This window comes from Mobula hypostoma, chromosome X1, assembly GCF_963921235.1.
Source record: "Mobula hypostoma chromosome X1, sMobHyp1.1, whole genome shotgun sequence".
NCBI lineage: Eukaryota > Metazoa > Chordata > Chondrichthyes > Myliobatiformes > Myliobatidae > Mobula > Mobula hypostoma.
The window spans coordinates 37,968,548-37,991,019 of NC_086128.1; the positions used below are offsets into that span (position 1 = coordinate 37,968,548).

The 22,472-nt window shown below is 40.4% G+C and overlaps 2 protein-coding genes across 3 annotated transcripts in view; both read left to right on the forward strand.

Moving 5' to 3' along the window:
* nbr1a (NBR1 autophagy cargo receptor a) overlaps window positions 1–4,392 on the forward strand; it is a 51,914-nt gene extending 47,522 nt beyond the window's left edge. For both annotated transcript variants that reach the window (XM_063037249.1, XM_063037248.1), the window contains one exon: window positions 33–4,392. In XM_063037249.1, coding sequence (XP_062893319.1) covers window positions 33–188 — 156 coding nt within the window. In that variant the 3' untranslated portion in view covers window positions 189–4,392. The remainder of the gene's footprint in view (window positions 1–32) is intronic.
* A 9,980-nt stretch (window positions 4,393–14,372) lies between these two features.
* tmem106a (transmembrane protein 106A) overlaps window positions 14,373–22,472 on the forward strand; it is a 42,025-nt gene continuing 33,925 nt past the window's right edge. Inside the window, exon 1 of the mRNA XM_063037251.1 lies at window positions 14,373–14,510. The gene's annotated coding sequence lies outside the window, so the exon portion shown is untranslated. The remainder of the gene's footprint in view (window positions 14,511–22,472) is intronic.

Genomic DNA, 22,472 nt, shown 5'->3' on the forward strand with positions numbered 1-22,472 from the left:
ACTCGTCATTCAATTTCATTCCCCCTGCATAGGCTGAAGCACACTTGATGGATATTCTTTTTGAAATGGGATTTTGTGACAGACAACTAAATGCAAAACTCCTCAAGAAACATAACAACAATCTCATTGAAGTTGTCAATGAACTTCTCCACATCAATGAAAATGACTGGTTCACTGGACGCCACTAACTAAACATGAGAGACCTGGACTGCCATTTAATTAACATGGACCTCTTGTGTGTGCTAGAAGGAAATTGTACACAATAGCTGTAATGAAGAACATCCACAGGACAATATGATATTCTGTGAATTCATTATCAGCAATATGTTGAGCTCATTTAATATGGGGGGGGATATATTTTTCCACTCCACACTTTAGATGTGGGGTTATATAGTGTAAAAAAAACACTTGTGGATTAACAACAAATCCAAAAGAAAAGGGAATCACAATGTGTCTCAGTCTGATAAATTGTGGAAAAGCCACATTGATGCTGACTTCACCATAAGTTACACTACTCAAAAGGCATTAAGGATCACTATATTTTGAAATGTAATAATCAGAGTTGGACTCTGTTCAATGGAATACTATAGGGAACCTGTAGTTAACATATATCAATGCAATGAGTATACCTAAGAGGGCTCAGTGTCAGGAATATGATTTTATACTTGCAATGTAGCATATTGTACTTGCGAGAGAGAGAGAGAGAAACAATTGAAACTTTATTTTAGATCAGCTTGGAAGCAGCACAAACGTAGTTCATAATCAGTGTTTGCTTCTACATTGATACTTCGTACAATGGAAGCCTGCAGCAGCAAATTACCGTTAGAGATATCCATAACAGGTCTTCTTTTGGAAATGTAATGCTGGATCATGAGAAGTAGATTGTAATGTGTAATGTTAGTTTGTGTGCTGAATTGTCTTTCAGCAGCCAAATTGTGCATATCATGAAATTAATTATTGCAATCTAATGCAGTAAGATAAATTTAATTTGATACTTTTCTGCTGGAAGAAAATTTTATGCTTTTCCTAGACATATTACCTTTTTTTTTCAAATGCCACCTGTATTGGAAATTGTATGTTTTGAAATGATCATTGCCACAGCATTTGTTGGCAGCTTCTATGTGCTTTGAAGGATTTAGTGTCTGGTAAATTAGTTTCAGCTCTATTGGATAGTTGATATTTTCTTAAGTTCTGACTATGTTTTGATTCTGGTCAAAAGCTGCAGGGAATAATGCTTGTGTTGAAATCCATGCAAATGTCCTCTTGAAGCTACGTAGCACCTTTTTAAAAAAATCTATTATTCTTTAAAGGCTGAGATAGATGAACAGCTACATATTAATTCAGCTGAGGTTTCCAAATCTAAAAGAGCTAGAATTTGCAACTGTCGCAGTATACTTAATTCTACTTTCCCTGAGGCAAAGGCCGCTGACAGGAGCTCGCCAAAGTCCTCTGTCCTGGGCTTGGGATTGTCCATGGTGGAGTTGTTTCAACTTACTTGACTATAATTATATTCTTGAACTAAAGCTTTTATTTATCCTGGAAGACATGGTAGATTTTTTAGCAGCGCTTAATTAAATGTTTCTTAAAAAACTTCAGCTAACTTGGAATGATAATATTTTTAATGCATCCAAGTTACGTGCGCATTGTGGCAATGGAGCCGTCATTCAAAAGTTTAACATTTATACTACATTACAGTCCTAAAGCATTAATTATCAAGTCCTACACAAGTGCACAAACACATGATTATTCTTGTTAAGTAGACCCACAGAATCAAGGATGACTTGTTTCCATTCTAGTTCTGAGGAGCAAAAGATGTCTGTACATTTATATAAAATAACTAAATGCATGGTTACATGCCCTCTTCTGTTTCTTCTCTACTTCACCTGACCTGCTTCCCAATCCTCCCCCTGTCAGATGCTCACTGTTGCTGGGATGTCTCTGTCCCAATCTCCCTCTTCAGGCTCAACCCCAATACTAGCACCCACACTGTCTGAAGTCTCCAGCCCAGGTGTACACTATTCCAGCTAATTTGGCGTACTGAACACATGTAAATTTGTCTCCCATTATTGTTGTATTACTCTTTTGCCATGCCGAAGAAAATAAAAAATAAATACATATTCTGCCCTCATATTTGCTGTCAACTAATGACTTCTAAAGATTATATAGTATTATTCATTGTACATCACAATATCTACACTCATAATGTGAGAATAGAAAATGAGACTTCCGCAAATTCTTCGAGTGCATCAAAAATGTCTTTTGCATTTGGAATGAACTTTGCTTACTTTCAGTCTAAAGGAATAATTTAACTTCAAAGTGATTGTTCTGTATGAGGAATATTGTTAAAGTTTGGGTTGCGAGTTGTACTGCGCCAAGGGACGCTAATGCAGAACAATTCTTCAGCTGTTCCATGGGTCAATTTCAGTTGCAATGGAGTGAAGGAGATGTTCATATTTATGGTTTTATGCAAGATTCTACAACAGACTTGAATATTTTTTTAAATTTGGTTATATAAAAACAGATTATAAAAAAAGCTGGAACTACATGGGTAGTAGTACAACCCAGGCTGCTGCTTCATTGAGAAAGTCATGAATAACCATGTAATCTTCACAAATGACTTTTTACTAGTGTATTTTTCCTCGGCACATCTTTCTCTGCTAAAACCTTTGACTCTACATTGACTGAAATTATACCTCAATGGGTGAGTCAGTTTGTCAAGACAACTTGCTTGGTTCATTCAAAAAGTCAAGATGGTATATGGGATATTGAAGTGTTGTCCTAGTTTTGGATTAATGAATACTTTAAACTTTTAACCTCTCTTAATAAAATTTTAGGGTAAAAATAGCTCAGTATTTCTTCTGCAGTTTTGTCATTAGTAACAACATAAAATGAAATGCTTTAAACTGATTTAAACATGGGAAATAAATGGACAAATAATGCAAAGTTCAAAAGTTACGATTTACAATTAATAAAACATGATTTTGCCATAGAAGCCAGTTGTCACTTGTAGCTTCTTTGTTGTAAGAGGCTTTAACCTGATTTGTAAACCAGATTTTGATTTGCAGATTGCACCAATATTTACATGATGCAATGTTGATATACATCTTTTGTCCTGTTCAAAAATATTTAACACAAGAAACTACTACACCTTTAGCTGCTGGTGGGGTTGAGCATTTAGCAAGTTGCATTGAAGAGATAGTGATATGGCAATAAAGACGTTTTGTGCGTTGGGTTTGATTTGCAATCTACAGTTTTACACTGTACCCCTATGTACCAAAATGTGTGTTGAGAAAATTTTGTGGTTAACTTATTATCTTTGAAATGGGTTACAAGTGTGCTCTGGGATGCAAGGAGAAAATCAGATTTTCTTGAAATTGTATATCCTTTCACTACCAGATGTCTTGGAGATTAACTGTGCTGTAATATTTTTAAAATCCCACCAGAATAACTTTTGCACAACGCAAAAGCATTGACATCATTTACTTGGATGGTGTAAAGTTGTTACACTTATAGCATATTATCAGTATATTAGCATGATATAAAGCTCTGATATGTGTTGACCTTGTATTGCACAGGGGTTGTCTTGGCGCAACAGGTATTTTATATTGACAGTAGTTTACAGAGCGAGACTTCAAACCAAACTGGATTCACACTCACATTTAGCTAATTAACAGGTTGCTTTAGTACTATTTCATCATTGGAATAAGAATCCAAAGAGGGGCAGATAATAAACTGGAGTCGAAATTATATAACTATGCTTGAAGTGTCTGATAGATGCACCAAGAAGGGATTGGATCCATTGAACTATTTTGCAGTCTTTATTGCAGAATTTGCAAGATTTAAAGTGAATGCTTTGGTAACTTCTGATAGATTTATTTGCACATTGTCTACATTTGCATGTAACTGTCCTCAAGCCAATTTTAGAGTATTATTGCACACATTACTCCAACATTCTCTATAAGTGTATTTTTCTGTTCTTTTGAAATGTAATGTAAATGAAAGTAGATTCCTTTTTAGATTAATAAAGATATTGATTAAAAAGTTCTCGTCATTCTCTTTTCACCATTTTTATTATTAAGTGTTAATAATTTTGAATTTTGTAGTTGTGTAGGGACATCTGCAAGGGCCTGTCTTTCTCCCATTGCAAAGGTATTCAGTAATGTAGGTCAAACCTGCATTTTCACATTGCACATTGTTAACCTATTTTGCATATTAGGTAAGGGATAGTTTTGTAAACCAGTCAGTTAACATGCTTCCTGAATTGCATTCTGTTGTGGATGTTTGAGCAATTTGTTTAATAACATTAAAATCTGTAGATTATACTCTGAAAATAATTTGAATTTAAAACAATAGAGGATTCATTAGTATGTCAGCAATAAAATAAAAACCCATGGACATTTTCATTTGTCTACTGATTGTGAATTTATACAATCTCGATAATGTTTGTTGATTTTTTTTTAGTTTTATGAATGGAAGAATTCCAATGAATAAGAAACCTCTCTATTTGGCTACCATTTTGAAATTTTAAAAATTCTAGTCACTGAACTGAATTTAACTTGATTTTAATGTTGAGATGTATTCTGGCTTCTAGATTAGAACGGATAGCCATAGTCATTTTAATGGAAATGATTGATAACTAAAAATTCAAGTAAAAGTTTTTAAAGATTTTATAGATGGGTTATTAGTTTTAAAAATAGTTTTTAATCTGTCAAGGGATTTTATTAAATCTCAAAAATTGTTAACTTGGATCATTAATGCATTTTAGTATGTTTTAATTTTAAATATTTGAAAGTATTTCAAACATTCAGATATTTGCAAAATAAAGTTTTTAATAGTTGTAAGTTGAGAGGTACAACTTGCTGACTCTGTTCACACTTTGGGGATGGGTATAGTTTTGCCTGTGGCATATGATGCCTCTTTTATACAGTTAGGGCATTGTAATATGAAGGGTCTCTTAACAAAGAATCCTCCCAGCATTTGCTATTAATTCCAACAAGGAGGATCTTATTTCCCAAATCTAGGTCAACATAATGCTGTGTGACTGCACTTCGTTTCGATGTAGTTTGAAGCTCCGGCCACATGGTGATGATGGAGAACATTTATGAAAAAGCATCCATTATTTGCTTTTGGACTATCACAGACTTTGTTAGTAGCATCAGAAAATGTATTGGCTTCTTCTGTGGCAGGCTTGAGTGACGACAATGCTAATCTTTGGGCCTATTGAGGTAATACAATTTTTACAATGTTTCCAACCCCTTCCCTCCACCTCCAAAAAAGAAATTAAAATCAATAACAACAAACATATATAAACCTGGGAATTCTCTTGATTTGGAGCTTCTGGCAATTTATTAAAATTGACTGGTCTATTGGAATTTTGTCACAAATCTAATCAAGGTGTCCGTTGTACATTATTCCTTTGCTGCTATGCAAAGTCAAATCTGAGCTTACTGACATATGCACAACTACATGTATGTACAGGTGTAATGGAAAATCAATGCAGGCAGAAGAAACTTCTAATCATGTCAGTGCACCAATGAATATATCTAAGGGGAAGGGATCTCCTGTATTTCTTTGGTAGTTGGAAGAAAGGTTTTTTTTTAAACTGCTCTGTATATCAAATTAACTGTTTTTAGCCAACTTGTGGTACGAATATTTCTCAACTATTCTATAGCTGGATTTTATCCTCCTTCATTTGAGCTCATTCCAGGTATCACCCTTATCAAGAGATAAGTAGCTGCAAGGGTGTTCATTCCATCATCTTACCATTCATTGTCGAATAGAGTTTTGTTGTAATGTTATTGCTCTCAGGGTATAACAGTACCAGAAGCAACAAGCAATCTGCTGGAGGAACTCAGCAGATTGAACGGCATCTGTGGGAGCTATTTGGGGTGGAGTGGGGGGGGTGCAGGAATTTTCAGTTTTGGGATTGAAACCCTACATCAGGAAACACTAACAATTCCTTTCCTCTCTCGCAGATGCTGCTTGACCCACTGAGTTCTTCCAGCTGATTGTTGATGCTCTAGATTTCAGTATCTGCTGTCTCTTGTGTGTCCTGAGCAGGGATATTCAGCCTGTTTACTCTATTCAGGAGGGTTTCTGAACCTAATAAAGATCAGGAGCAGATGGGATGAAATGCCTCAATTTTCCTTTTAACTAAATTAAATATGTGCATTATGTCCACTGTAATTTTAAACAAAGGTGGGTTCCTAAAGTGGAAGAATATACTCTCTATATAGTTTTATTCCACCACCTTCAAGATCACTGCATTAAGCTGTAATTCAGAGGGTAGAACAACCACCTTGTTAAAGTAGGCCTGGTTAAGAAAAAAAAGGTGGATTGCAGGTATAGACAGGTATTCTAAGTTATTGGAAGATATTCTTTCTTTTTACATCTTTTTATTGAATTAGTACACAAAAGGTAAACCATATAGGCACTGATACACTGTTGCAAGAGTTGAAAGATAGCAGATGAAATTTAATGCGAGGTGTTGCACTTCAGTAGGATCCACCAGGACAGATCTTGCACAGTTAGGGTACTGAGGAGTGCGGTAGAACAGGATTTCTTGGAATGTATGCGGGATGGTTTTTTGAACCAACATGTCGAGGAACCAACGAGAGAGCAGGCTATTCTGGACTGGGTTTTGAGCAATGAGGAAGGGTTAATTAGCGATCTTGTCGTGAGAGGCCCCTTGGGTAAGAGTGACCATAATATGGTGGAATTCTTCATTAAGATGGAGAGTGACATAATTAATTCAGAAACAAAGGTTCTGAACTTAAAGAGGGGTAACTTTGAAGGTATGAGACATGAATTAGCTAAGATAGACTGGCAAATGACACTTCAAGGATTGACGGTGGATATGCAATGGCAGGCATTTAAAGGTTGCATGGATGAACTACAACAATTGTTCATCCCAGTTTGGCAAAAGAATAAATCAAGGAAGGTAGTGCACCCATGGCTGACAAGAGAAATTAGGGATAGTATCAATTCCAAAGAAGTAGCATACAAATTAGCCAGAGAAAGTGGCTCACCTGAGGACTGGGAGAAATTCAGAGTTCAGCAGAGGAGGACAAAGGGCTTAATTAGGAAGGGGAAAAAAGATTATGAGAGAAAACTGGCAGAGAACATAAAAACGGACTGTAAAAGCTTTTATAGATATGTAAAAAGGAAAAGACTGATAAAGACAAATGTAGGTCCCCTGCAAACAGAAACAGGTGAATTGATTATGGGGAGCAAGGACATGGCAGACCAATTGAATAATTACTTTGGTTCTGTCTTCACTAAGGAGGACATAAATAATCTTCCAGAAATAGTAAGGGACAGAGGGTCCAGTGAGATGGAGGAACTGAGCGAAATACATGTTAGTAGGGAAGTGGTGTTAGGTAAATTGAAGGGATTGAAGGCAGATAAATCCCCAGGGCCAGATGGTCTGCATCCCAGAGTGCTTAAGGAAGTGGCCCAAGAAATAGTGGATGCATTAGTGATAATTTTTCAAAACTCGTTAGATTCTGGACTAGTTCCTGAGGATTGGAGGGTGGCTAATGTAACCCCACTTTTTAAAAAAGGAGGGAGAGAGAAACCGGGGAATTATAGGCCGGTTAGCCTAACGTCGGTGGTGGGGAAACTGCTGGAGTCAGTTATCAAGGATGTGATAACAGCACATTTGGAAAGCGGTGAAATGATCGGACAAAGTCAGCATGGATTTGTGAAAGGAAAATCATGTCTGACGAATCTCATAGAATTTTTTGAGGATGTAACTAGTAGAGTGGATAGGGGAGAACCAGTGGATGTGGTATATTTGGATTTTCAAAAGGCTTTTGACAAGGTCCCACATAGGAGATTAGTGTGCAAACTTAAAGCACACGGTATTGGGGGTAAGGTATTGGTGTGGGTGGAGAATTGGTTAGCAGACAGGAAGCAAAGAGTGGGAATAAACGGGACCTTTTCAGAATGGCAGGCGGTGACTAGTGGGGTACCGCAAGGCTCAGTGCTGGGACCCCAGTTGTTTACAATATATATTAATGACTTGGATGAGGGAATTAAATGCAGCATCTCCAAGTTTGCGGATGACACGAAGCTGGGTGGCAGTGTTAGCAGTGAGGAGGATGCTAAGAGGATGCAGGGTGACTTGGATAGGTTGGGTGAGTGGGCAAACTCATGGCAGATGCAATTTAATGTGGATAAATGTGAAGTTATCCACTTTGGTGGCAAAAATAGGAAAACAGATTATTATCTGAATGGTGGCCGATTAGGAAAAGGGGAGGTGCAACGAGACCTGGGTGTCATTATACACCAGTCATTGAAAGTGGGCATGCAGGTACAGCAGGCGGTGAAAAAGGCGAATGGTATGCTGGCATTTATAGCGAGAGGATTCGAGTACAGGAGCAGGGAGGTACTACTGCAGTTGTACAAGGCCTTGGTGAGACCACACCTGGAGTATTGTGTGCAGTTTTGGTCCCCTAATCTGAGGAAAGACATCTTTGCCATAGAGGGAGTACAAAGAAGGTTCACCAGATTGATTCCTGGGATGGCAGGTCTTTCATATGAAGAAAGACTGGATGAACTGGGCTTGTACTCGTTGGAATTTAGAAGATTGAGGGGGGATCTGATTGAAACGTATAAGATCCTAAAGGGATTGGACAGGCTAGATGCAGGAAGATTGTTCCCGATGTTGGGGAGGTCTAGAACGAGGGGTCACAGTTTGAGGATAGAGGGGAAGCCTTTTAGGACCGAGGTTAGGAAAAACTTCTTCACACAGAGAGTGGTGAATCTGTGGAATTCTCTGCCACAGCAAACTGTTGAGGCCAGTTCATTAGCTATGTTTAAAAGGAAGTTAGATATGGCCCTTGTGGCTACAGGGGTCAGGGGGTATGGAGGGCTGGGGCGGGGTTCTGAGTTGGATGATCAGCCATGATCATAATAAATGGCGGTGCAGGCTCGAAGGGCTGAATGGCCTACTCCTGCACCTATTTTCTATGTTTCTATGTTTCTATGTTTCACTAAGGACATAAATAATCTTCCAGAAATAGTAGGGGACAGAGGGTCCAGTGAGATGGAGGAGCTGAGCGAAATACATGTTAGTAGGGAAGTGGTGTTAGGTAAATTGAAGGGATTGAAGGCAGATAAATCCCCAGGGCCAGATGGTCTGCATCCTAGAGTGCTTAAGGAAGTAGCCCAAGAAATAGTGGATGCATTAGTGATACTTTTTCAAAACTCGTTAGATTCTGGACTAGTTCCTGAGGATTGGAGGGTGGCTAATGTAACTCCACTTTTTAAAAAAGGAGGGAGAGAGAAACCGGGGAATTATAGACCGGTTAGCCTAACGTCGGTGGTGGGGAAACTGCTGGAGTCAGTTATCAAAGATGTGATAACAGCACATTTGGAAAGCGGTGAAATGATTGGACAAAGTCAGCATGGATTTGTGAAAGGAAACTCATGTCTGATGAATCTCATAGAATTTTTTGAGGATGTAACTAGTAGAGTGGATAGGGGAGAACCAGTGAATGTGGTATATTTGGATTTTCAAAAGGCTTTTGACAAGGTCCCACACAGGAGATTAGTGTGCAAACTTAAAGCACACAGTATTGGGGGTAAGGTATTGGTGTGGGTGGAGAATTGGTTAGCAGACAGGAAGCAAAGAGTGGGAATAAACGGGACCTTTTCAGAATGGCAGGCGGTGACGGGTGGGGTACCGCAAGGCTCAGTGCTGGGACCCCAGTTGTTTACAATATATATTAATGACTTGGATGAGGGAATTAAATGCAGCATCTCCAAGTTTGCGGATGACACGAAGCTGGGTGGCAGTGTTAGCTGTGAGGAGGATGCTAAGAGGATGCAGGGTGACTTGGATAGGTTGGGTGAGTGGGCAAATTCATGGCAGATGCAATTTAATGTGGATAAATGTGAAGTTATCCACTTTGGTGGCAAAAATAGGAAAACAGATTATTATCTGAATGGTGGCCGATTAGGAAAAGGGGAGGTGCAACGAGACCTGGGTGTCATTATACACCAGTCATTGAAAGTGGGCATGCAGGTACAGCAGGCGGTGAAAAAGGCGAATGGTATGCTGGCATTTATAGCGAGAAGATTCGAGTACAGGTGCAGGGAGGTACTACTGCAGTTGTACAAGGCCTTGGTGAGACCACACCTGGAGTATTGTGTGCAGTTTTGGTCCCCTAATCTGAGGAAAGACATCCTTGCCATAGAGGGAGTACAAAGAAGGTTCACCAGATTGATTCCTGGGATGGCAGGACTTTCATATGAAGAAAGACTGGATGAACTGGGCTTGTACTCGTTGGAATTTAGAAGATTGAGGGGGGATCTGATTGAAATGTATAAGATCCTAAAGGGATTGGACAGGCTAGATGCAGGAAGATTGTTCCCGATGTTGGGGAAGTCCAGAACGAGGGGCCACAGTTTGAGGATAGAGGGGAAGCCTTTTAGGACCGAGATGAGGAAAAATTTCTTCACACAGAGAGTGGTGAATCTGTGGAATTCTCTGCCACAGGAAACAGTTGAGGCCAGTTCATTGGCTATATTTAAGAGGGAGTTAGATATGGCCCTTGTGGCTACGGGGGTCAGGGGGTATGGAGGGAGGGCTGGGGCGGGGTTCTGAGTTGGATGATCAGCCATGATCATAGTAAATGGCGGTGCAGGCTTGAAGGGCGGAATGGCCTACTCCTGCACCTATTTTCTATGTTTCTAACAGAGGGATCTGGGAATACAGATCCATAATTCATTGAAAATGGTGTCACAGGCAGATAGGGTCATAAAGAAAGCTTTTGGCCTTCATAAATCAATGTATTGAATACAGGAGATGGTATGTTATGTTGAAGTTATATAAGACATTGATGAGGCCTAATTTGGAGTATTGTGTGCAGTTTTGGTCACCTGCCTACAGGAAAGATGTAAATATGGTTGAAAGAGTACAGAGAAAACTTACAAGGTTGTTGCCAGTCTGGAAGACCTGAATTAAAAGGAAAGATTGAATAGGTTAGGACTTTATTCCTTGGAATGTAGAAGATTGAGAGGAAAATTGATAGAGGTATACAAAAGTATGAGGGGTATAGATAGAGTAAATGCAAGCAGGCTTTTTCCACTGAGGTTGGGTGGGACTACAACCAGAGGTCATGGATAAGGGTGAAAGTTGAAAAGTTTAAAGGGAACATGAGGGGAAACTTCTTTACTCAGAAGGTCATGAAAGTATGGAACAAGCTGCCAGCATAAGTGGTGCATGTGAGCTCGATTTCAACATTTAAGAGGAGTTTGGATAGTACATGAATGGAAGGGGTAGAGAGGACTATGGTCCCAGTGCAGGTCGATGGGAGCAGGCAGCTTAAATGGTTTGGTACTGACTAGATGGGCTGAAGGGCCTGCTTCTGCACTGTACTTTTCTCTGACTCTATGTCAAAAGAAGCCTATAATAGGGCTGGAAAGGCCAGAACTCTGGGCATTTTTTTTGAAAGGGGAGTGTGGTTGGAGGATTGAGGGGAGTTAAGAAAACTATCTTTGGTTCAACCTGCTGAGCTGATACTTATCTCCGTACAGTACATTCAGTTCCATTGAAGTCAATGCAACAAGAAATCACAGCCCAGGAATTTGAGTCTCCAGGCATACTTGAATACTCTCCAAATTTATTGTTGTTGTGGCTTTATCATGTAGGTCTTAGCTCAGCTGAATCTGGAAGGTAAATGTATCAAGGTAAGATATAGTGCCTTTGGAATGAACTTCATCTGAGATGCATTACAAAATACTGTAAATTATAAACAAAAACTACTTAGTACATAGTGGGAAATTATCAATTCCAGTTATTCCTACAGTTCACTTACATCTGCTGGTCCTCTGGTGTGCTCCTTTAAGAGGTTTCACTATTGATAAAAATGCTACGGGAGAATGAGGAGATGATAGGAGGCAGGTACCGGGTGACTGTCAGAAGAGGGAAAGAGAATAGGCAGCCAGTGCAGAGTACCCCTGTGGTTGTTCCTCTCAGTAAGTATACCGCTTTGGATACTGTTGAGGGTGGGGGGGGGGGGTGCAGAAGAAATAACCTACCAGGGAGAAGCTGCAGCAAGTAGGATTCTGGCACTTCAGTCTGGCTCTGTGGCTCAGAAGGGAAGTGGGGAGAAGAGGTGAGCTGGGGTGATAGGGGATTCATTGGTTAGGGGAACAGAAAGGAGTTCCTGTGGACGAGAATAAGAATCCCAGATGGTTCGTTGCCTCCTGGGTGCCAGGGTCAGGGATATCTCTGATCGAGTCCACAGCATTCTTAAGTGAAAGGGTAAGCAGCCAGAGGTCATGGTCCACATCAGTACCAATCACATGGGCAGGATGGGTGTCAAGGTCCTCTGTAAAGTGAGTTCAGGGAGTTAGGTGCTAAGTTACAGGATAGGACCTCCAGGGTTGTGATCTCAGGATTGTTACCCATGCCATGTGCTAGAGAGACCAGAAATAGGAAGATCAAACAGTTTAACCCATGGCTAAGGAGTTGGTGCAGGAGGGAAGACTTAAGATTTTTGGATCATTGGGCTCCCTTCCAGGGAAGGTGAGACCTGCACAGAATAGACGGTTTGCACTTAAAATGGAAGAGGACTAATATCCTAGCAAGAAGGTTCGCTCGTGCTACATGGGGAGGTTAATCTAGAATTGAAAGGGGATGGGAACTAGAGTGCCAGGACAGATAGTGGAGTGGTTGTGGAGAAAGATATGATTAAGTCAACATACAGTGCCTATAAAAAGTATTTAGAGCCCTCTGAAGTTTTCATGTTTTACTGTTTTATATTGAATCACCAAGGATTTAATATGACTTTTTTTTGACACTGATCAACAGAAAAATACCCTTTTGTGTCAAAGTGAACACAGATCTCTACAAAATTATTTAAATTACTTACAAATATAAAACGCAGAATAATTGATTGCATAAGTATTCACCCCCTTTCAATCAGTATTTAGTAGATGCATCTTTGGTAGTAATTACAGCTTTGAGTCTGTGTGGATAGGTCTCTTTGCACATCTGGATACTATAATATCCCCCATTCTTCTTTACAAAACTGCTCAAGCTCTGTCAAATTGCATGGGGATCGTGAGTGAACAGCCCTTTTCAAGTCCAGCCACAAATTCTCAATTGGATTGAGGTCTGAACTCTGACTTGGAAACTCCAAGATATTAACTTTGATGTTTTTAAGCATTCTTGTGTAGCTTTGGCTTAATGCTTGGGGTCATTGTCTTGCTAGAAAACAAACCTCCCAAGTTGCAGTTTTCCTGCAGACTGCATCAGGTTTTCCTCCAGGATTTCCCTGCATTTTACCCACTACCTCTGCAATCCTTCCAGAGCCTGCTGCAGTGAAGCATCCTCACAGCATGATGCAGCCACCACCATGCTTCACGGTAGGGATGGTGTGTTTTTGATGATCAGCTGTGTTTGGCTGGTGGCCAAACATAGTGTTCAGTCTGATGGCCAAAAAACTCAAATTTGTTTTCATCAGACCATAGAACCTTCTTCCAGCTGACTTCAGAGTCTCCCAAGTGACTTCTGGCAAACTAGCTGAGGTTTCATGTGAGTTTTTTCAACAGTGACCTTCTCTTTGCCACTCTCCCATAAAGCTGCGACTGATGAAACAGTCAGGCAGCAGTTGTATGTGCGGTCTCTCCCACCTCAGCCACTGAAGCTTGTAACTCCTCCAGAGTTATAGGTCTCTTGTTGGCCTCCCTCACTAGTCCCCTTCTTAAACAGTCACTCAGTTTTTGAGGACTGCCTGCTCTAGGCAGATTTACAACTGTGCCTTAATTTTTCCATGGGATATATTTTACTCCAAGGGATATTCAGTGACTTGGAAATTTTCTTGTATCCATCTCCTGACTTGTGCTTTTCAATAACCTTTTGCGCAGTTGCTCAGAGTGTTCCTTCTATTTAGATCCTTTCCCAATTAAAAACTAACATTCCTAACCCCGGCACGTTTGCTTTTAGTACTAATTTGTCAATATTAAGGCGTTTTCAATATTGACAAATTAGTTAGGGCGTTAGACCTTTAAAAATTGTGGTATGATTTGATACATGGAGAATCAGCGATTGTTGTTATTGGTTGAGGGTTCACCTTCGATAGAAATTATTTATTTAGAACCGCTATCATTTTTTCCATGCCCTGCTTGAGGAATCTACGTTTGACTAAGTATATTGGTATGTGCATAATACACTTACATTTTAACCCGATTCGTTGCAAATTGGACATAATCGAGATTTCCTATTACACTGCATGCTTTAAGGGTTATAAGATTGGATATACTAGAGATAAAGTGCAACACTGCTTGGGATTTTTTTTTGCAAAGGAAGCCCCTGCTGGTGTAGTGGTTAGACCTGGTGATGGGAGTGCGGGCGCTCGCGCTCGCTCAACACGTTGGGAGGCGCTGCAGCTGCGGTAAAGTCACTTCTCCGGCGGCGGCGCCATTCAGTCAGAACGGACCGTGAGCCACGGACAGAAGGGGAGGAAGAAAGCGATCGAGAAGCCGAACCCACGGCAGTGAGTAAACTAACCCTGGCCGAAGAATAAAGGAAACAGCAGCAAGGCCTGTCACTGACCCCCCCACCCCTTCCCGGGCCCATGTTTCCCCCCTCTGCGGTATCGCTGACAGGGCCCAGGAGCTGTGTCTCGGAGACTGCCTTGTTTATTTACTCCGTGGTCAGGTGCAGCCGGGATCCAGCAACCCTGCAGCGCAGCCCCTCCCCGCGCCAGGCTGGGACTGCGATGGGGAGGGTGGTGAGCTTAACTAGGCCGTGGGGACCTGAGCTCAGTCCCTTTCTGCCCAATGCAGGGAGTGGGTGCATTCGTGCTTATTTCAGGGCTGAAATCCGTGAGCTCGATTCTATCGATGACTTGGCCTGATTATTATTCACACCTTGTTTTAAACGGAAGATGCAATCTTCACCGTTCCATTAATAGACTCAAGCGTATCTTCGCCAGCCGCATTTAGTTCGTCGTTTTATTTTTCAGCTGTAGATGTGAGATTTGCTATTTTGCAGTCTTACAGCACCCTAGCAAAGCAATTATCCTTTTAACGCCACTTCATTACTCGTTCTCTCCACTGAAAGATCGTGTAACAACACTGTGCTTTCGAGAATTCTTCGTTAAAGCCAGTTTGCACCACCATCTAATTCCTTGCTGTCAAATGCCCTTAATGGAAGCTCTCCCTGCTCATGCTCATTATTCAAATTTTCAAACAGTTCAAAATGATAGAGGCTGTAGGGTGCAATCAAGTGTAAGACAGAATGTAAAGAAAATTTTTTGTTGTTGTTTACTCGAGAGCTGAGTAATGAACCATAGTTATAAGTTAATAAATCAAGCAAAGAACTCGGGAAATTCTTTGTCCATAGGATGCTTAGAATGTAGAACTTCCTGATGTGACCAGCACAGGTTCATTAATGGAACCTCAATAGGTACGAATGGGAAAGTAATAGATGAAATATTAAACGAGGAATAGTAGGTGGTGCCTTGGTTCCTAGTGTGGAATATGGGAACAAAGATGAACTTTTGTTTTGTAAATATCATATAATCTTGTGCAGCTTGTTGAATACCTACATATGCCTCATATATAGTATTTACAATTTAAATAATGTTCTTGATATAGAAAAGAGATTACATAATGTTTCTAGGATTAGATAAATGAAAATGCATGCTGAGTCAATGTTTGTTGACTGAACATGAACAGAATAGTTGAAAATATGTTCCAGAACCTTTTTGGAGATTGGAACAGCAAGGTGAAAAGATGAATGAGAATAAGTAAGGCAAATGGATCTTGGGAGAGGATTTGGAGGGACCTCATCAACAAAGCCCTGTGATGACCATGGTGGTTTGTCGAGAAAGATTAGACCATTTAGACCGTATTCTGTGACATTTAGAAGAATGACTAATGATCTTATTCATGCACGTAAGAACTTAAGGGGCCTGACAAGGTAGATGTCAAGATCTTTTCATTAGTGGGAGGATCATGAACAGGGGGGACATAACTCTAAAATAAGGGGCCTGTTATTCAAAATAGGTGCATTGAGGCTACTTCTGTTAAAAGGTAGTGAATGCATGGAACTCTCTGCCACTGGTGGTAGTGGAGTCCAGATCATTAGGGGGGACATAGATAAATATTTAAAAGATTGAGGAATTGAGAGTATGAGGAACTAGTACAGAAGAAGAGTTAAACATAGAACATAGAATAGTACAGCACAGTACAGGCCCTTCAGCCCACAATGTTGTGCCGACCCTCAATCCCTGCTTCCCATATGAGCCCCCACCTTAAATTCCTCGGTATACCTGTCTAGTAGTCTCTTAAACTTCACTAGTGTATCTACCTCCACCACTGACTCAGGCAGTGCATTCCATGCACCAACCACTCTCTGAGTAAAAAACCTTCCTCTAATATCCCCCTTGAACTTCCCACCCCTTACCTTAAAGCCAGGTCCTCTTGTATAGAGCAGTGGTGCGCATAAGGCTCACATAGATCAGCCATGATAGTATTGAATGGCAGGGCAAGGTTTGTGGTCTGGTGGTTTATTCCTGCTTCTGCATTCTTGTGTAATGAGTTGTTTCCCCCTGAATATGTAACTATTGGCAGATGTGCCACTCAGCAATACAGATCATGGACTTCCCAGCTCTAATCTCCTGTACTTTGTCCTGTCTGTACTTGGTTAGCTAATCTTACTGCACCCATAGCTGGTGCACCCTAGGAAAAGCAAGAATTGGGTGCAATTCAGTTGCATTAGACTCGAAAGGATTTGGGTACACCAAAGTTTAATAATTTAAGATGTGAAACTGTGATAAAAATGCAAATTATTCTTAACATCATTGCAGAGCTTGCCATATGTTCCTAGCAATCAACAGCAACCTTCAGATTAACTAAGCACTGGCCTGTTGGATTGTATGAATCTATTGAGTATTATTACCACAAAATGCAGGAGGATCTCAGCAGGTCAGGCAGCATCTATGAAGGGGAATTGTCAGCGTTACGGGCTAGGACCCTTTACTAGTCCCAATGACCCTTCAACCAGTTCCTCCAGCGTTTTGTTTGTGTCTGTTACTCTGGATTTCCAATATCTGCAGAATCTCTTGTGTTCTTGAGTATTAGAGCTATCATTGATGTCCAGCATTCCAGTTTGCATTTTTTTACGTGAAGCCTCAGTGACCACCACATGTCTTGATACGGCAACAGAAAGTAATAGAGAAAAGTGAAGCAACCGTGAATAACAGGGCCGCAAGCTGTGTAGTGGGTACAGCGCCAGTGACCTGGGTTCAGTTCCCACCACTGTCTGTAAGGAGCTTGTATGTTCTCCCCATGACCGCACAGGTTTCCTCACACATCCCAAAGACATTGGATTGAATTGACTTTATTTCTTACATCCTTCATATTAATGAGGAGAAAAATCTTTACGTTATGTCTCCGTCTAAGTGCAATATGCAATCTAAAGTAATTTGTAATAAATAATATGTACAACAGGACAGTCAATAGGGGTTATTAGGGTAATTGGTTACAATGGTTATAATTGGGCCAGAAGAGCCTGTAACCATGCTGTATCTCTAAGTTTAAAAAAAACTTACTTTTCTATTCTCCATGCCACAAGAAGAGGCTTTAAAAAAGAACTTCTGAGCAGGAAAATAGGCGACAGTTTGTTCTGTTTGACTTTAAGGAAGGAAAGCAAAATGAGAAATGACAGTTTATGTAGGTCTTGAGTCTGTATACAATTTTCTTAATTCAGGTCTGGTGATTATTTTTGGAAGGAATCAGTACCACCCGAACCAGGAATGTTACACCAGTATTCTGAATTGAAGATCTTTAGAGCTGGTAGCCTGGTTAATTTTTAGAGGCAGTAATGTGATCTTGCAGCTGAAACAATCAAGGATGTAGGTGCATAATGTAAAGCTTTGACTTTTTAATGACACTCAATCCAATCCCTGAAACAGAGTCATGTTTATTTTTCCACTGATTATAAGAAAACTTATGGTTTCGACTTCTTGGATTCTGATTTTTTAATCCATGGTTCTTTCGGAAGTCAAGAAAAAGGCATAAAACTTGTTGCTTCATGATTGTATTAAGCGCTAATAGAACAAAAAGAATTGAAAACGGGGAGAAGCAGAGGTCTTGTAGGGGAAGGGAAAGAAGCAAGAATGGCAGGCCAATGTGTTCAGCCCTCCAACCCCCTAGATAAGAGACATTCCATTCATTCATATTTGTAGATAAAAGTTAACCAAACATTTAGCCCCAATTCAAATAATGCGATACCAAGAAGCTTCCAGAAAGAGACAGAACTGTAAAATCTAGGGGACACACTGAACAATTGCATATATGTACTGTGACCATGAGGAAACATACTAAACAGTTACACATATACAGGTAATGTTATAACATACAAGGAGACATAAATTGTTAAACTGCAGAGAAAATAACAATTATACAGTCTAATCCAACAGACTTGAATATGAAATGTGGCCAATTGGATGAGGTGTCAGATGATAGGCATAAGGCATGTTTCTTTTTGGTTCAAATCCAAAAAGATGTGTCGAAATGCGGCTACATGGTTCCTGATATTTTGCTGTGCAAGCAGTCCATCTTGGTCATTGTCCCTTAAGTGCATAGTCATACAGCAACAACATGACTTATGTGGAAGCAGGAAAAAAAGCCAACTGCTGGTGGGACCCTGTGGGTCAAAGCAATCTGTAGTGGGAAAGGAATTGTCAACATTTAGGTACAGTACCTAAATCCAGATTCCAGTATTTGCACTTCCCTGTGTCTACACTGCTTTGGAGAAAAAGGAAAAGAGATCCTAGATTAATATGGAGAGAGAGAGGCATTTTTTTAAGTGAGATACTTGCCAAGAGGAAAGTTCTGTATCTGGGTTTGGAGCAAAAGGAAGGGGGTGGGCTAGGAAACCTCGCAGGACCAATGTACAAAGAGCCTGGTAGGAGTTGACTCAGATCATCTCCAGAAGTTCAAATTTTTGCACAATTGAGCAATACTGTAGAATATATCATGGCTGCACTTAACATGACAAAGGGAGCTGCATCCCATGAAAAAATATCCTTTCATGTTGGTGCATTTATCTTGGTGAGCAGGGACTCAGGCGGACAGGTCAGTCATGGTTGCATTTAGGCAAAGACTGAAATATCTGGGGGATGTTTACATCTCAGTCCATGGCCGCCTCTTGTGCCATGATGAGGCCACCCCAAGGGTGGAAGAGCAACACCTTAAATTCCATTTGGGCAGCCTCCAACCTGATGGCATGAATATCAATTTCTCCTTCTGGTTTAAAAAAATTCCCTCCCCCTCCCCTCTTCTATTCCCCACTCTAGCCTCTTACCTCTTCTCACTTTGCCTATCACCTCAGTCTGGGTCCCCTTTCCCTTCCCTTTCTCCCATGGTCCATTCTCCTCCTATCAGGTTCCTTCCTCTCCAACTCTTTATCTTTCCTACCCACCTGGCTGCACCTAGTGCCTTCTAGCTATCCTCCTTCCCCTCTCCCACCTTTTTATTCTGGCATCTTCTCCCTTCCTTTCCAGTCTTGAAGAAGTCTTGGTCCCAAACGTCAACTGGTTATTCATTTCTATCGATGCTGCCTGACCTCCTGAGCTCCTCCAACACTTTGTGTGTGTGTGTGTTGCTTTGGATTTCCAGCATCTGCAGAATGTTTCATGTTTATAACTAGGAGATGACTCACATAACAGAAGGGCACTCAAGTTAGCAATTCACCAGCCTGAAGAAATGATTCCCCAACTCCTCATGAGTAGAGGAGCCAAAGAAGTGCACTCTACTGGGTATCATCATTAACTCCCTTTCATTGCTGAACTGATCTAGAATTAGTTATCATGTGTGCTGCTGCCTCATCATATAGCTGACATATAGCTGACATGCAGCAATCTTCTATTTGTATGGTCGGAAGAGAAACCCACTACTTTGACCCCGTCAGAACATAATGAACAGTGGCAGGAGTGGAGCAGGTGGGAGATTTTGATGACTGAAGTGTATCATTATGCCTGATACTATACATTGCCTTAGAAACAAGAATGGAGAAGGTTGAGCCGAATAGGTTGGAGAAATAATGTTTCATGGGAAGCTACGTCTGGGCCTTGCAGGCTGCATCTGCTAGCAGACTTGTATGATCTGGTTTGGAGGCTCACTGGTCTATGCACCTGATGAAGTCTACTGATGGGATGCATGACAATAAACTCAACTTGATTCCACAAGGTAGTTGTCATGTTGTCAGGCCTGCCTGGCCAAATACAGGAGGTAAAAAGAGGTTTTGGAAATCGTGTGCATTTTTTTTGGAAGGATTTGGTAGCAATCCCATCACACAGACAGTGGCCACACACTGCTTCAGTGGAATCTCGCCATGATCCAGCAAGAGGTCCAGCTTGAAATTCTTTCAGGTGAAGTAATTTGGTAGCAGGGAACAGCCTGATATTCCTGTTGACTAGAGAGGAGCCACTCCAGAGCAAATTGCTGTCTTTATAGAGATATGAAATACTACTGATAAGCAGGTAGTTTCCACACTGCACACAGGAATATAGCACTTAAGAAGCTTATGGTTCTCCAGGAGCAAAGGGAAGCTGCATATGGGCAGATTGTTATCCTGCTTGAGCAGAGAATTGCAACACACAAGTGGGTTGCTGTGCTATAGGAGCAAAGATACGGCATGTGTGAGTCCACCACTCTTCTGCAGGAGCAGACCTGTCCTTTCCATTTCCCATCACCTCATTGGCACAGAATGCTGACTCAGTAGAAGAGTGAAGACTGGAGGAACCTGACAGCAGTGATGCTTGGTCTCTCAGGATCCTTCACATCTAGGTTTTGAAGCTGGTGTAGCATAAGGACATTAGAACTCACCTATGTCAAAAGTCCTCCAATTCAGGTAACATCCTAGTGAATCTCCTCTGTACTCTCTCTCCAGGTGACCATTTTGTTTCCATAGTGTGGCAACCAGAACTGTACACAATACTCTCTGCAGTTCAAACAGTATTTTATTCATTCTGTGTATCAACCCATAAAGACTAGTATGCTATATGCCACCTTCACCACCCTATCTACCATTCAGGATCTTGCCTGTAGTCCCTGGCTCCACACACAGAAGAACCCTTTTGTCCCTAAGGGACCCCACTTCCCTGGTTTTTCTCTTGCTCTTGGGATTATCACTCTTTAATTTTTTTTCAATAATCCAGAGTGTACAGTGTTTTCACCATTAGTATTATTATTGTGAAAGAAGAGGTGATTAAAATCTCAGATCTTAAAGTGAAAAATCAAAAGGCAGAGGTGAGAATAACTTGAGGAAACATACATTTGAAAAACATATAGTTAATTTCTTGCTATTGTCATATACTTCAGGTACCAATAACCCTTATAAGAAATTGTTTTGTGTCTTTTCATGGCCTAACCACATACGTGGATAGAATCACCACTCCAGGCTAAAAGCACCTCTATCTTATTAGCTCATTAAATGAGGAATCTCCCACAGTGAACTCCATCACTTGAATTGCTTCTAAAAGTTGATTCTTCTGAAAAAGAACTACTCACACTTATTTAAAAGCAGGTTAAGGATTTTTTTTTGTAATTTAATTGGAAGCAAGGAATATAAAGTGAACCACAACTTTGACATTTTTTCTGCTTGAGGCAAAGTTCCATAAAGAAGCTGGATTGAAATAAGGATTTACCAAAGCACAATTGGGCATATTTATTAAGTGGAAGATGACAACAAAAAGAAAGAACTGGAAATCAGAGGAAAAAATAGGAAACTGAAAATTGAGGAAAAGTACTACTTTTAAGGTAATACTTTTCTCCTGTCCCTGGCCACAGATCTTGCTGATTTTTAGTGCACAGCTGTGTACATCAATTGCCTCCACATGACATGGACTGAGAATTCTCTGGCCAAATGCACCTCTACCCAACTTCAAGATGAAGCATTGTTGTAACTGCAGACTGACTGAGAAGCACATGACAGTGGTGTGACATTCATTCTCCTTTTCCTTCCTACTATGTAGATGTTTCCAAGTATAAAGGTGGCTTTGAAGATGTCTTTTTGCTTAACTTTTTTGCCAAATTGTGCTTATTAGAAAAAAATGCCTTTTCTTCTGATGTGTACCTCTGTGATTTGAAGTATGGAATGGAGGGAAGATAACTACACAGTTTAAAAAGGTTCTTGTACTTGGGTACAGATAACAAGAAAGCCAATTCATCTTGGGGCAGTTTGAACACAGCCGGCAAAAATCTTGGCCAGTTGATTATGAGCAGAAATGGGTCTTCAGTATCAGAAGTCAATGCAAAAATTGTTATCAGCATTTTTTTCTAAATAATTCATAAAATATTATGAATACATTTCAAACTCTTTTGAAATATGCTGCAAATCTGATTTTTTGTGCTGTGTTAAGAAGTGACATTTTGAAAGTGAGATGATTGGCTAAAGAATAAAAGTGTTATTTTCCAGAATATAAGAAATACTGGAAAAAATAATT